This window comes from Mus caroli, chromosome 9 (genome assembly GCF_900094665.2).
Source record: "Mus caroli chromosome 9, CAROLI_EIJ_v1.1, whole genome shotgun sequence".
NCBI lineage: Eukaryota > Metazoa > Chordata > Mammalia > Rodentia > Muridae > Mus > Mus caroli.
In genome coordinates, this window is record NC_034578.1 from 79,592,606 (window position 1) to 79,606,095 (window position 13,490).

The following is a 13,490-nucleotide window of genomic DNA, read 5'->3' on the forward strand; positions in this document are numbered from 1 at the left end:
TCTTTATAAGCATAGACAATTTAATATTATCACATCTGACATTTAAGTTTCACTCTTTAAACAATCATATTACTAACATCTTAAAAGCTTCTCTAAAATAATAATAAAACTTAGTTTTTTATTAAGAGAAAACTATATATTATGTAGAACATGTCTGGAATGAGACACATCAGACTATCAAAACTGCTGCTTTTTAGAAGGGGATTTCTATAAAACAGGGGCAGACGAGAGACAGAGTTATAGGGGTTACTTTTTTCCCCTGAAATTCGTGATATCATTCCACTCTCTCATTTCCACACAAAAGGAAATAATTTTAATTATACTACTAGTAATTAACATGTAAAGATGAAAGGTAAACAACAGATTGTTTATAAAACAAAAAAGATGAAGAGAATCTGCAAAGATCCCAACTAGGAATTATTTCTGAACACTTGGCAATGCTAAAAAATTTTCTGGTATTTCACAATTTTATTTCTAAAAGCAAAGATAATCTGAAGACATTTTTTGAGAACACAATGCAATTGCCTAACAGTTAATCTTACTGATTTGTAAACAAATATAATTCTACAGAATAAAAGCATGTAACTGCAGTTATGGAAAAACATAAATAGGAATTCTTATGCATTTCAAAATGCTGATTATAATAATTATGTAAAATAAGGCATTGAATTACCAGCAGACAAAACTTATAGTAGTTTAACCAAAGAATGAATGGTATCGGAAAACACAAATGATAATGCTACAACAAGCAGCAAGTGGACCTAACACCAATAAGACCACCTTACAAATCAAGGTGACTCCTATTGTACTCTGCTCTGATGGCTCTTACTCATCAGGAGATGTATATGGCAGGCAGAAAGACTGTTCTAGCTCACGTATCAGTGACACTGCTGCTGAGAAGGCTCATGCTAGTCAGTAAGGACAAAGTAGTGTTTTCAGTGCTATATCCAAGGTTCTAATTCACAGTAGTGAAGAGAAGCAAAGCTACATTTTACACAGAAAAGCATCAGTACAGAGCATAAAAACCTTGAAATTTTAAAGCTGATCGTAAAAGACATTTTAATACAATTATTATATACATTAAATTACTGGCCTACTAAGCAACAGTCACTAAGAAAAATCAAAAATACAATTTCACGCTAAACTATAGATTTAAACATATTTCTGCCAGCCTTTAATCCCAGCACTTGGGAGGCACAGGCTGGTGGCTTTGAGGCCAGCTTGGTCTACAGAAAAAGTTCCAGGATAGCTAAGGGTAGTAAGATCCATGTCAATCAAAAACAAAAACTAAAATCTCACTAGCAGTCAGAGTATGTTACCATGAAGAAGCAAATTAACCATAATAGCTTAAATAAAAACTATAAAACTTTTATGAATACTTTCTAATTGTATTTTCATAAGCATTAAAAAAAATCTCAATAGACAAAATTAAGAAATTTATAGAAAATCTACTAAATATTCTAGTATATTATCTAGGAGAAACGAACCTTTTGCCTTGATTTATAGAATGCCTATGAAAGAGTCAAGTATTCATTCATAACCCATCAACACTGAAGGGAACTCTTGAGAAATTCAGAGTACAAAGACCTACTCCAACTCCATACTTTAACTTGACCCCTAAGGATTCATGTCTATCCATGTATTGACAAAACTGAGAAACACCCTTAGACTTTTAGTAACTTGATAAAAAAAAAATTGTTAGTGTTCTTTTTTCTGACAACATCAAATGGTTCTAACCTGTAAAACCTGTTCTCCAGTCTTTGTTTAATTGTACTTAGATCCGTTGGATAGGCCACCACAGTGCAATACATGGGATAAGCTTGAAGGTCCACAGGGGCAACAAATGCAGATGCAATATCTAAAATAAATAAGATTATAAATCTATTTTCTGTATTTTTAGATTCACTGGTACATTAGGATAAAGGAATAACAGATATATTATAAATTTATCAACATACAAAAAAATAGAGCAAAAACAAGAATGTAAGTTAAGATCACTATTTTTTTAAGCTACTTTAAACCTAAAATATTGATAAAGCTATTTAAGACAGTATCTCTAAGATGACTTTTACAGTTTCCATTTTATTAGACTTTGAGGCTGGGTATACATACAGCTCAGGGGTAGTGTTTGCTTGTATAAAGCCTTCAGTCTGATCCTTGGCACCATAAGGGAAAAGAAAAAGCCAAAAAACAAAACTTCTGCATACAACATTATGCCCAGGATCTTCAGGTCTTACTCCTATTTTTTTGAATTATCACCCTATGCCATTTTAAGCTGATTTTGGACTGCTAGTCTGTACTGTTTAAATATCATAACAATCTCCAGTTACCTCAAAAGCACCGAGTTCAGACAAGCAAACTTTATTGTCAATTTACTTGTATTTTCACAAGCCAGGAATATGAGATCATATTCCAGTTCTTTCCCTTTAAAGACCTATTCATGTGTCAAGTGATGAGAAAACAAGGATAGCTATCCAAATAATTAAATACAACTTTGCACTACCTTCCTCCTTCACTTCCTATCAAGTCTGTTGAGTATAAGAAGCTTTAAAAATATGGCAGACTCCTAAACTTTTGCTACAGGAAAGTTCATGTACCTTAGAAGGATTTTCTATTATTTATTTACCTAGTGTCATCAACTGATTTATTCCTCCAACAATTCTTTCACATTCTTCATCCCTGGGATTGGCTCCCCATTCTCCATCAAGAGGTTTATAAATTAGTGATCTACATTCAACATCAGTTAAAGGAACACTGGTACCCAGTTCTTCTGGAAACACAGCTGAAATGCAGATAGAGAAACCCATCAATGAGCATATGTAGTAATTAGTGATGAGTTTTCCTTCAGAAATAATTGATGTTTAAAAACTACAATTTTCATAATGGGAAAATGTTTTCAATACAAATAAAGCGCATTCTTAAGAAGGATATCACATTTAAAACTGAGTGACTCTTTATACCTAGAAGTGCACTAAACTCCAGCATACCTGGAAAAGAAAATTTGAATTTTTAATCCACCCCATAATTCAACTATCATTCATTTTAATAAAATATACAGTTAAAATGAACTGATGAAAATTTCAATAATATTTAATCAAATTCCAAATTTTCTAACAGAAACAAAAAAATTATGAATGCCAAGCAAGAGGAAGTTTTAGGTCTTCCATTTCTGAAGTAATGGTTTCATGTCTACATCTTTAACATTGTACATAAAAAAAATTTCAAGTAGTGTTGAGAAAGAATCTACAAACACAGCAGGTTATTTATTTCCTTTAAACTAACTACAACAGAGTCCAAACACTACATACAACCAAAATAACTATGTGTACATGTATGTGTACTCAAATAAAAAAATTCATCAGAATCAGCAATGGATGTACAAAGAGGTATTCAAATAATTAGTGTCATTAGGGCTTTAAAAAAAAACTAGCAACAGTACAACAAAGCCAACTTAATTTCTTTATTAGGCGAATTATGAGCTCACAGCAATCGAATCGTACCAAATTTAAATACAAGATTTAAACTCATAAAGGTAGACAAAACAAGAAGCCAGGAGATGTCACAGGTTGATAATGATATTTTCTAATTTTCAGTATTTCTACTTGAGCAATGAAAGGAAAATGTTCACTATTAGTATTAAATGACCAACATCATGAACAGGAATACTGTTTTAACTTAAAATTTTTTTTGACTGAGTTCACTTCCTATTTAATATTTACAATTACCATATGTGGCAGCAAGGTAGAAGATCAAGAACACTTTTATATTACATATTTGTTTATTTTATGTGTATGGGTGTTTTGCCTAAATGTCTGTCTGTGTACCAAGTATATCCCTGTTGCCTGGACAGGGCTGGAGTTCCTAGAGGTAGATTTACAGATGGTTCTGAGTAAACCAAGTCTTCTGGAAGAGAGCCCAGTGATTCTGACTCCTGACCCATCTTCTCCAGTTCCCCTTTCTGTTTCTTTCTTTGTTTTGTTTAGTTTTGTCTTTTTTTGAGAAAAGGTTTCACTATGTAGCCCAAACTGGCCAGGAAATTACTATGTAGATGAGTCTGGCCTTAAACTTGAGGCATCTCTCTAGTAATTTTTTACAGTACATAAATTACTCAAAAATCTCATTTATAAAGGTCTATTTCTATTATGTTAAAATGATTTTTTTCTTGGTTTTTTTTTTAAATCTCTATCTTAGGATATAGGCATATATCATTTAAAAATCTAAGCAACACAGAATGTAAAGGATTCTAATATAAATAATAATTTATAATCTACAATATGCCACTTACAAACCTTTTGGGCATGGACAGATATGTCCTACATTAAAAACTTGAAACAAAACCTGATAATCAAGTGAAAAGTATAATCACCATGCTTCAACGATATTCACTCTTCCAGAATCAGAAATGTGTCCTAACTCACCTTCCCAGGGCTAACTCTCCAACCCCAGTTGCCCTAGCCACTGAACATGTAATGGAAGAGGAGTCCTAAGAAAGTGATTCTTAGACTTGGGAACTGGTATATACAAAGTGGCAAAACAAAGCCATACTTCCACTTACAAGCTTTAGCCCTTAATGACTATTTGTTGATGTTACAAAAATGGTTTAGGACGCCCCCACCCATCAATGGAGAATGAATATAAAATGACTATCTATTTAGTTGTAACATATTAATTTCAATCTCTCTTTTAAGCTATAGGTTCCAGACAGACAAGGACTGTCAAAATGTTCACTGCTGAACCTTCTCTAATTTTATACTCAACAGGTTTACAATTAATACTTTTGTTAAATACTTTCTATTAGCTGGTCACAATAAACTTAAAGGATATCAAGGATTTTACTTTGTTGAATCAAGTTCTTAATATGCAACCCTAGGTTATGGTAACTTCTTGCCTTTGCCTCAAAAAATGCTGGGATTCAACTCAAGCAATAAATTAGCTTTCTTATTAAAAAAAAAAAAAAAAAGGAAATCTAGGGCTGAAGAGATGGCTCAGAGGGCAAAAGTATATCCCACAAAACCTAATGTCCCAAGTACAACCTTGGGATACAAGAAAGAAGAGAACTAGCTCTTGCAAACTGTCCCACAGTATGTGTATGGCCATATACATATCATGCACAAACACAAACACAGGCACAGAAAATGTAAAACAAAAGAACCCTAATTCCATAAGGTTTAAGCAACGACCCTAACCATACTTACTTACCATTATTAGGTATTAATTCCATATCCCAAGGACTCATCTTTTCTGTATCTCCATTGTCCCAACTTTAAGAAAGCAAAAATTTTCCATTAAAAGGTCAGAAAATGACAATGCAAAAAAAATTTATGAAAATCCTATTAAACAAATAATAGACTCAGTATTAAAATGAAGTATCTTGACCTCTTTACTAAAAGACAAGAAAAAAATTTAAACCCTGGTCTAACTGAAAATACAACCAATTATTTTCTTACCATACGTTATAGCACTGAAACAAACTATCAGGGTACTCAGGTTGGAGAGGCTCTTGGCTTTCAATTGTTCCAAACCACCAGGCATCATCTATGACGGATCTGAAGCGGTCACCTGAAAAATAACACAACCCACCCGTCTCATCCATCAAATTGGTATGTCCTGTCACATTGGTTAACTACCTTTCCTAATGTGTATCTCCCTAAGATTCTTATACTGGGTGATTTCACAAGGCAAATGGTAAACCATATATTTAAAAAAAAAAGTCAGGAAAATTAGCACACATATCTAAAATATAACTTCTATTATTTCTTATACGTCAATAATGAGACTTTTGCTTTTTGTCTTGATCACTTTTGCAAACGCAGCATTTAAAAATCATCATTCAGGCTATGTCTACACTTCTCATATATACTCTGGGTTACTTCTGACTAGACACAGTTATAGTTTATTTTTAATTTTTTACTTCCTTTTTTTCCCACAAATAATCATCAAGATTTCAGATTGATCATCTCCATCATCCTTACAGTGTATTACATACACACTCACTCTTCCTTCCTTTCTAAAGGGCAACAACAGAAGAAACAGTGAAAACTGTCAAGCTTCGTAAAAAAAGAAAACATGCCTTTTGTCTATTCTTTATCCAACTGCTATGCTTCTATTATTAAAACTGCTCATGATAAACAAACACTCTAGTAAGCTCCTAGAGTCAGGCCTGTTTGGAATGTCAGTCTTGTCAGTTTCCAGCTGCATATGAAAACTGCAAAGTACCTTTTGCTTTGTGAAGTGCTTTCCTTTCATGTGTGTCCCTGTACTAACTAAATCTTCTCCTCTTAGCATGGGCAAAAGTCTAAAAGAAGTGGGTGTAACTGAATATATTAGTTGGTTTCAATTGTCTTTATCTACTTAATAATAGTGGTATCATCTATATTAGAATAAGTAAGTAGTGTCTTATACGAAGGTACTTTTTCATTTTTAACACACAAGTAAAGATTAATGAATTAGTTTGCCCACTAATCAGTCAAGTTATTTTCAAGAAAAGTTTTCTCATGTTTAAAAAAACGATTTAAAAATTTATGCAGACATGCATAAAATAACATAGATGCATTAAATCAGAAAAACAAGGTAAAGTATCTTTTAAAATAGAATTCTTTAGAATTAGAATTAAAAGAAAATCTTTGTAAAGTATTATTGATTTTTGACTGGGTATTGAGCTGGAGCCATATAAAGCAGTAAGTCTGTCATTGTTTCTCAGATGCATACTGGTGATAGTGAACTGAGAGACAAGCTATTTTACAAAATGTAGTACTAACACCATTTTTTTATTTTATTTTTTTTTAAAGTTTCTTTTTTTTTTTTAATTTATTTATTTATTATATGTAAGTACACTGTAGCTGTTTTCAGACATTCCAGAAGAGGGCGCCAGATCTCGTTGCGGATGGTTGTGAGCCACCATGTGGTTGCTGGGATTTGAACTCTGGACCTTTGGAAGAGCAGTCGGGTGCTCTTACCCACTGAGCCATCTCACCAGCCCCTAACACCATTTTTAAATCTACCAGAACATTACTGAAAGCATGAATTAAACAGACCAATTTCTTAGGACTCTCCCAACACTGACAAGCTCTGCTCCATGATAAATCAGAGATTGCAAATGCATCTGACCACAACGGACAGTTCAGTCAGGTTAAGTTAGCAATGCAGAGTACCAGTCGGAATCAACCATCAAATCATTCCTGGTAACGTTAAGTGGAACACATATTATTATAAAAATGAAAGTACAACAGACTACGAAGACATAATAATGTACTAAAATAGAAAAATTGATAGATTAATAAATGAAAAAATGTACTGTTTATTCATTCAAAATTAATGATTCAAAATTATTCTAATTTACTTTCCACTTTGTCATACAATATTGTTTTATTTCAATAAAACAGTATATAAGAGAAACATGTGCTGCTTTTATTCTAGATTGTTTCTATCTAGATTGTAAATATAGTTTACTACTATTAGTCAATTGTATTACAGTTGTTTCCTGAAATCTATTTTCCTCAAATAATTTTAAATATTCAATTTTCATGTTCTTTATGCATTTAGATTAACTATAAAACGAATTGTATAAAGCACACTTCAATATAATTTTAATGCTAATTTCTTTTTTTTTTTATAATATAAATGTAACTCTCCTCTTCTGAAGCCTTCCTTCTTGGTGATGCTATCTCTGGAAACTCCTATTTCCTAGACATCCCTTTACACTTTTCCACTGCTCATCTTTTGTTTCCCTTTTTTTAAAAAAAAGATTTATTCATTTAATGTATATGAGTACACTGTAGCTGCCTTCAGACACTCCAGAAGAGAGCATTGGATCCCACTACAGATGGTTGTGAGCCCCCATGTGGTTGCTGGGAATTGAACTCAGGACCTCTGCAAGAGCAGTCAGTGCTCTTAACCGCTGAGCCATCTCTCCAGCCCCCATCTTTTGTTTCTTAAGATGTCATACTTCTGTTTTACCTCATACCCTCTGATTATAACATTTTAAAAGTGACTCTTTCAGGTAAGCAAACAAAATACTCACTTTCATTATGACATATTAACACATGTGTATCATTGTATTTCATTTTTATGTACGATCTTATCTGCTTCCTTCTCCCACTTAAAGCTAAGTTTTGCCAAAATCAATCAAGAAAAGCAACATGCCAAAAGCACTGGGAAAAAAAGCTCACTATACCAACTGATATGATTTGTTAAGCAATGCCATTTACAGTATAATCTAACATAGCAAAGAGTGGGGTTGTTTAAATTAAGAACTACTCAATGAATACACGTCTACTTGTATACTTTAAATAGCTTAAAAGCATATGATTTCACACTTTCATACAGTTATGAATAATAAAATAATTTTAATGTTATTAGCCCAAGTTCAAAACTCAAATTCATGATGTTATATCACCTTTGTCCTCAAACATGATTGCTATTATCAATATTACTTGGTCAGTTTTAAATTCAAAACATTAAAACAGCTCAGAGAAAAAAACTTTCTAAAATAATTCTGTAATGGTTAAGCAAATGGATCAGAAAACGTTTAACCAGCTCAAATTATTTTCATTCTCAAAACTTAAAAAGGGCATATTTTTCTATTAGCATGCTTACAAATGATTAAAAAGGTGTTTGCAATTATGCTAAATAGCAAATCATTTATAAAGCAAAGGGTAAAATATGCACACCACCTATGGCGGCTTAATTACCTACCTATATTCCATCGTCTATATTTTGCATCATCAAATTGTTGTCTCAAGACTAAAAAATCTATGACGTCAGGCATATCATGGTATCTATTACAAACAGAAACAGACAAATTAGGTCACACATCTATAAGTATCTAAGATATGTTCAAATTTATCTTGAGAAATATTCCAATACTATCAAAGCTCTGCCTTGATAGCAGTCCTTACTTCATGGTAAATGATCCACCGGTTAGTTTACCAGTATCAGGATCTAGAAAAGCAAGTTTAAGGCAGCAAAGGGTAGGCAATCCCACTTCATACTTTATACCAACGATTTTCATTAGTTCTTGTTCCTACAATACAAAAAACAAGACATTACCTCTGCAGAACAAAGTGTGTGCTTCTGAGGCAAGCAGTAGATGCCTCACGTCTCTTCTCCATCACTGACTGTTTTATTTATTGAAACAAGAGCCTCTTAGTGAACCTGTAACTTGCCAGGTCTGACCAGCCTGACCTAGTCACTGTCTGTGTCTCCCAAATGCTGAACTGAGAATTAAAAAAGGGCACAAACAACAGACACCCATTCTATATTACAGGGGTCCTGAAGACCTGAACTCTGAACTCTGAACTCTGGTCTACACACTTTCTTTTTCTTTTTTTCCCTCTGTGTAGCCCTGGCTGTCCTGGAACTCACTCTATAGACCAGGCTGGCCTTGAACTCAGAAATCCGCCTGCCTCTGCCTCCCATATGCTGGGATTAAAGGCGTGTGCCACCACGCCCGGCAGTCTTCACACTTTCATGGGAGCATGTTACCTTCTGAACTCTTATTCCGCAGCCCAGTTTCTTACAGTCAGAGTAAACCCTCACACAACTTCTCTAATAACGCAAAACATATATTTTACATCAAAAAACATGCCAATATTTACCCTTAGTTCCATCTTATGCCATGGCTGCTTTTTAGGATTGATACTATAAATTTTATTTTTCCGGGCCATTTCAACATATGCTTCATGACCTTGTCGGAAATAATAAACCTAAAAAATAAATAAATAAATAAACAAGTAAAGAAGAAAAAAAGAAAAAGAAAAAAGAAAGGTGGAAGACACTACTTACATTGAACAGAAAATCTAATTTAGAGATGACAATGGAAGTTTTAAATATTATTGCAAGTTTTCTTAAAGCCACTTAAACAAAACGGAAGTGCTCTAATTAAAAACTCCCATGTGTATATATACAGAAAATCAAATGTGCAGAAGTTTTGTTTTTATTTTATTTTTGAATTTAAAGTATGTTAATCCATACAGTGTATACCCCCCACCCCCACACAAATGATTATAACCAGGTGAGTTTAAGTTTATTGTCACAATCTTTTAAAATCACATGTCTCTACATATGTAGAAAACTTTTGAAATCAAACATGTAATTTTCATATATATATATATATATATATATATATGTTTTTAACTAGCTTAATTCTTAATCTGTAAATCTTAAGTGAATGTAGGGATGTATTCATCTCTATTTCAAGGTGAAACTTAACTTCTAGCTGGTGTCCTGCAGAACAGGTATTTGAATAATCTGCCACTACATATGAATCTCATTATTAAAAATACATGTATTTAAATGTTGGGGTGGGTATGAGCTTTCTGCATGGATGCATGTGCACCATGTGCATGCCTAGAGGCTGCAGAAGTCAGAAAAGGCCATCAGATTCCTCAGGAAGGATTCACAAAAGGTTGTAAACAGCCATGTGGGTCCTGTAAATTCAACACACGTTCTCTGTAAGAGCAACATGTGTTTTTAACTCTTGAACCAACTTTCCAGGCCAAAGAAGGTTATTTAAAAATGTGTTTAACTGATCAGTAATATTTTGGATAGTCACTATCCTACATATTTTCATCCTATTCACTATTGCTCCTGTTGCTTGAGATTTACTGCAGGTATGCAGTGCAGTCCCCTGAGTTGGAGATCTGACAGGGTCAAGGTTCAAGCATCAGCACCGAAAGACGCCAAACAGAAACTAAACATAGCTGACCATCCTGAAAGTAGCGTTTTCATTTTACTGCTATAAACTCTGTTAAGAACTGCCATTCCAGAGGTATGTTCTCAGCTCCTAAAGTTTATGAGGCAAGAAGGCCCTTTAAATAAGTAAATCATACCTGACAGTTCCTAATTTATAGTAATATTAATTACTAAGTGTTGAAAAGGAAGCCTCTATTTAAATTATTTTTATAGCTACTATGTTGAATACTAGTACGTAACGCTTCTTAAATTTGCATTAGAAAATAAAGAGACATGGTTCTGAGAAATTCTGATAGAAAGTCTTAAATTAATTGCAAATTCTTTTTAGTTTGAGACCAGCCTGCTTTACAAGGCGACCAGTGCTACATAGAAAACCTTGTCTTGAAAAATCAGAAAAGGGGTAAAAAAAAATCCAGTCTTTTCAAAATATTTAACATTATGGTTTATGTTTAATATTATTACGTGTTTATAGATGTCCTGAGGAGTATCATTACTAGATCTTTGGTTGTCCTTATACTCTGCTATAAATATTTAGAATGATATATATATTTTTAAAGGAACTTGATGCAATATCCTACAAATAAAGTTTCAAAACCTATAAAAATATTCAGGTTACTACTTGAAAAAATCTTTAACTTTTAAAAGTAACATTTAAAAGTACCTCATCACCCATCTGTGGCACAAATGGACATCTCCTGGGCAGTGTGTCTGTGATCCACGCTGAAGGCAACCATTCTTCTAACGTCAGACCATTCTCAGTTAGTTCTCCTACAGCCAATCTCTGAGAAAGCACGCAACAGCATTAGTAGTATCTTCAAACACAAGGAAATTAAATCTGTACAAAAATTTTACCCTCCAGTGTTAAAACCTTATTCTAGAAAAGCAGCAGAAGTGACAGAAGTTATTCAGCTTTTCCTAATCACTGATGGAGAGCTAGAGACAAAAGCAAAACGTATACTCTTCACAAAACTCTCAAAAGACATCCTAACAGACTAAACTAAAAACTCGTCTAGTCCCCCACTTTACAAAACAGTCATCTTATAAAAAGTACACACAGCAAATTAAAATGTGCCCGATGGTCTTAAATTCCTAGCCTTAGTGTAACAATACTAACTAAGAACTCTATCCTATGGGTTAATAGCAAGGATCCAGAAAGCTAACTGCTTTCATGACAGCTATACACTGGACACTACACTTCTAAACAACCTAAGAATAGTCTCATTCATTCACTCACATTTATTCTTTCTCTCACTTTGCCACTGTCACTCACTCTAGTTCTTTTAGATGTGTAGCCCAGATTGGCTTCAAACTCGTTATATATTGGAGGCTGATCTTGACTTCTTATTCATCCTTCCTTCCAGACTTCATTAACTGCTGGGATACAGAGCAACCTCTCTTACTAAAAGTAGACATTTCATTCTTTGACTCATTTATGCTCATCCCAAAACAACACACACACACACACACACACACACACAAAATCATCTTTTCTGAAAGGAGTACTGCAAACAGGTGTTTTACTTTTTAACTCCTATGGATTAAAAAACAACAGTAAAATAAAACTATGCTCCCTCCGGAGTAAAATTCAGTTTTACTAGTCACCTGGTCACCAACAAGTAATCTGATGACAATAGCCTTTATAGTATTACCTTACATGAATGGAAAATGAACTTAATAATAGAAAAAAACCCTCTGAAACCTAACATTATTTATGCAAGAGATATAAAATGTGGCTGAGCAGATTTACTGATGGTTTTGGTGCTGTTGGGTTTTATGTGTGTTTTTTTAAGCAAATTACCTCTGAACTAATAAAATATTAAGCTGCACCCTAAAGTACAGCTCAATCGTTTTGCATGGGTTTGTTATCATACAAAAGAGGCAACACCCAGACAGCCAAGTATACCACTTGCAGAAGACAGGCCCAATAGTATTTCACAGCATACAGTTTCCTGGATCTCTTCCTATTGCTCACATGGCATTTTAACTTAATGCCTCAGGAGTGCTCTCACCTTGAGAACACAGGCCTTTGAAATGATTTCACTGAAATGATAGGCTGTAAAGTATTAAGAGCTGACATATTTTAAAAGAATGGCTGAATATATAAATATGTATGTATGTATGTATGTATGAATGGGAATAGCAAATGGTCCACAGTCAAAGAATACAATTTACTGAGTGTTTTATTAAGTTTTTCTGAAACATAGGCACCCACATTTTTGTATATCATACAAGGCTACTTTCAGGCCATAATAGTAGAATAGCTATTCTATTCTTTTAGAAAACATAATTATCTTTATAGCATTGAAAAGTGTTATGTAAGCTGCCAACCCCAGAAGCAACCAACATTCCTATCCAGCTGGGACACCTATGGACCATACAACCAATATCTCCAAATATCCCTAAAGGTACAACAGTAGTGCTCATTATCTTGGCAGTAGCCAACAGCTGTCAAATTAGATACACTCAATAGAATGCCTGCTGCAAGACTGTCTTTCTTAGAAGTAACAGAGAAGTTAAACAATGTTTCACCAGCAATTCTGGCAGAGAACTACTTGCAACTAAAGAATGTTGAGAGCTTGACTCCAAGGAATGAGGCTCCTAACTTATCATGAAAGTACTCATATATATGAGTGGGTGATCAGTCTCAAACTCATATGTATATATGAGCAGCACTAAATGGCATCCTTAGATTTTATGTTTATGCATTTTTTGTTTATATGAGTGCACACACAGATGCACACACACTAACACACACTTGCACGCACATTTTTTGTTTATATGAGTGCACACACAGATGC

The 13,490-nt window shown here is 33.7% G+C and overlaps 1 protein-coding gene across 4 annotated transcripts in view; it reads right to left on the reverse strand.

Annotated features, from left to right (window-relative positions):
* Positions 1–13,490, reverse strand: part of Phip (pleckstrin homology domain interacting protein) — a 114,715-nt gene that overhangs the window by 20,962 nt on the left and 80,263 nt on the right. For all 4 annotated transcript variants that reach the window (XM_029481609.1, XM_029481607.1, XM_021173412.2 and 1 more), the window contains 8 exons: positions 11,354–11,473; positions 9,597–9,704; positions 8,898–9,022; positions 8,695–8,777; positions 5,448–5,559; positions 5,200–5,261; positions 2,627–2,782; positions 1,738–1,858 (listed from right to left, as the gene is read on the reverse strand). In XM_029481609.1, coding sequence (XP_029337469.1) covers positions 1,738–1,858; positions 2,627–2,782; positions 5,200–5,261; positions 5,448–5,559; positions 8,695–8,777; positions 8,898–9,022; positions 9,597–9,704; positions 11,354–11,473 — 887 coding nt within the window. The remainder of the gene's footprint in view (positions 1–1,737; positions 1,859–2,626; positions 2,783–5,199; positions 5,262–5,447; positions 5,560–8,694; positions 8,778–8,897; positions 9,023–9,596; positions 9,705–11,353; positions 11,474–13,490) is intronic.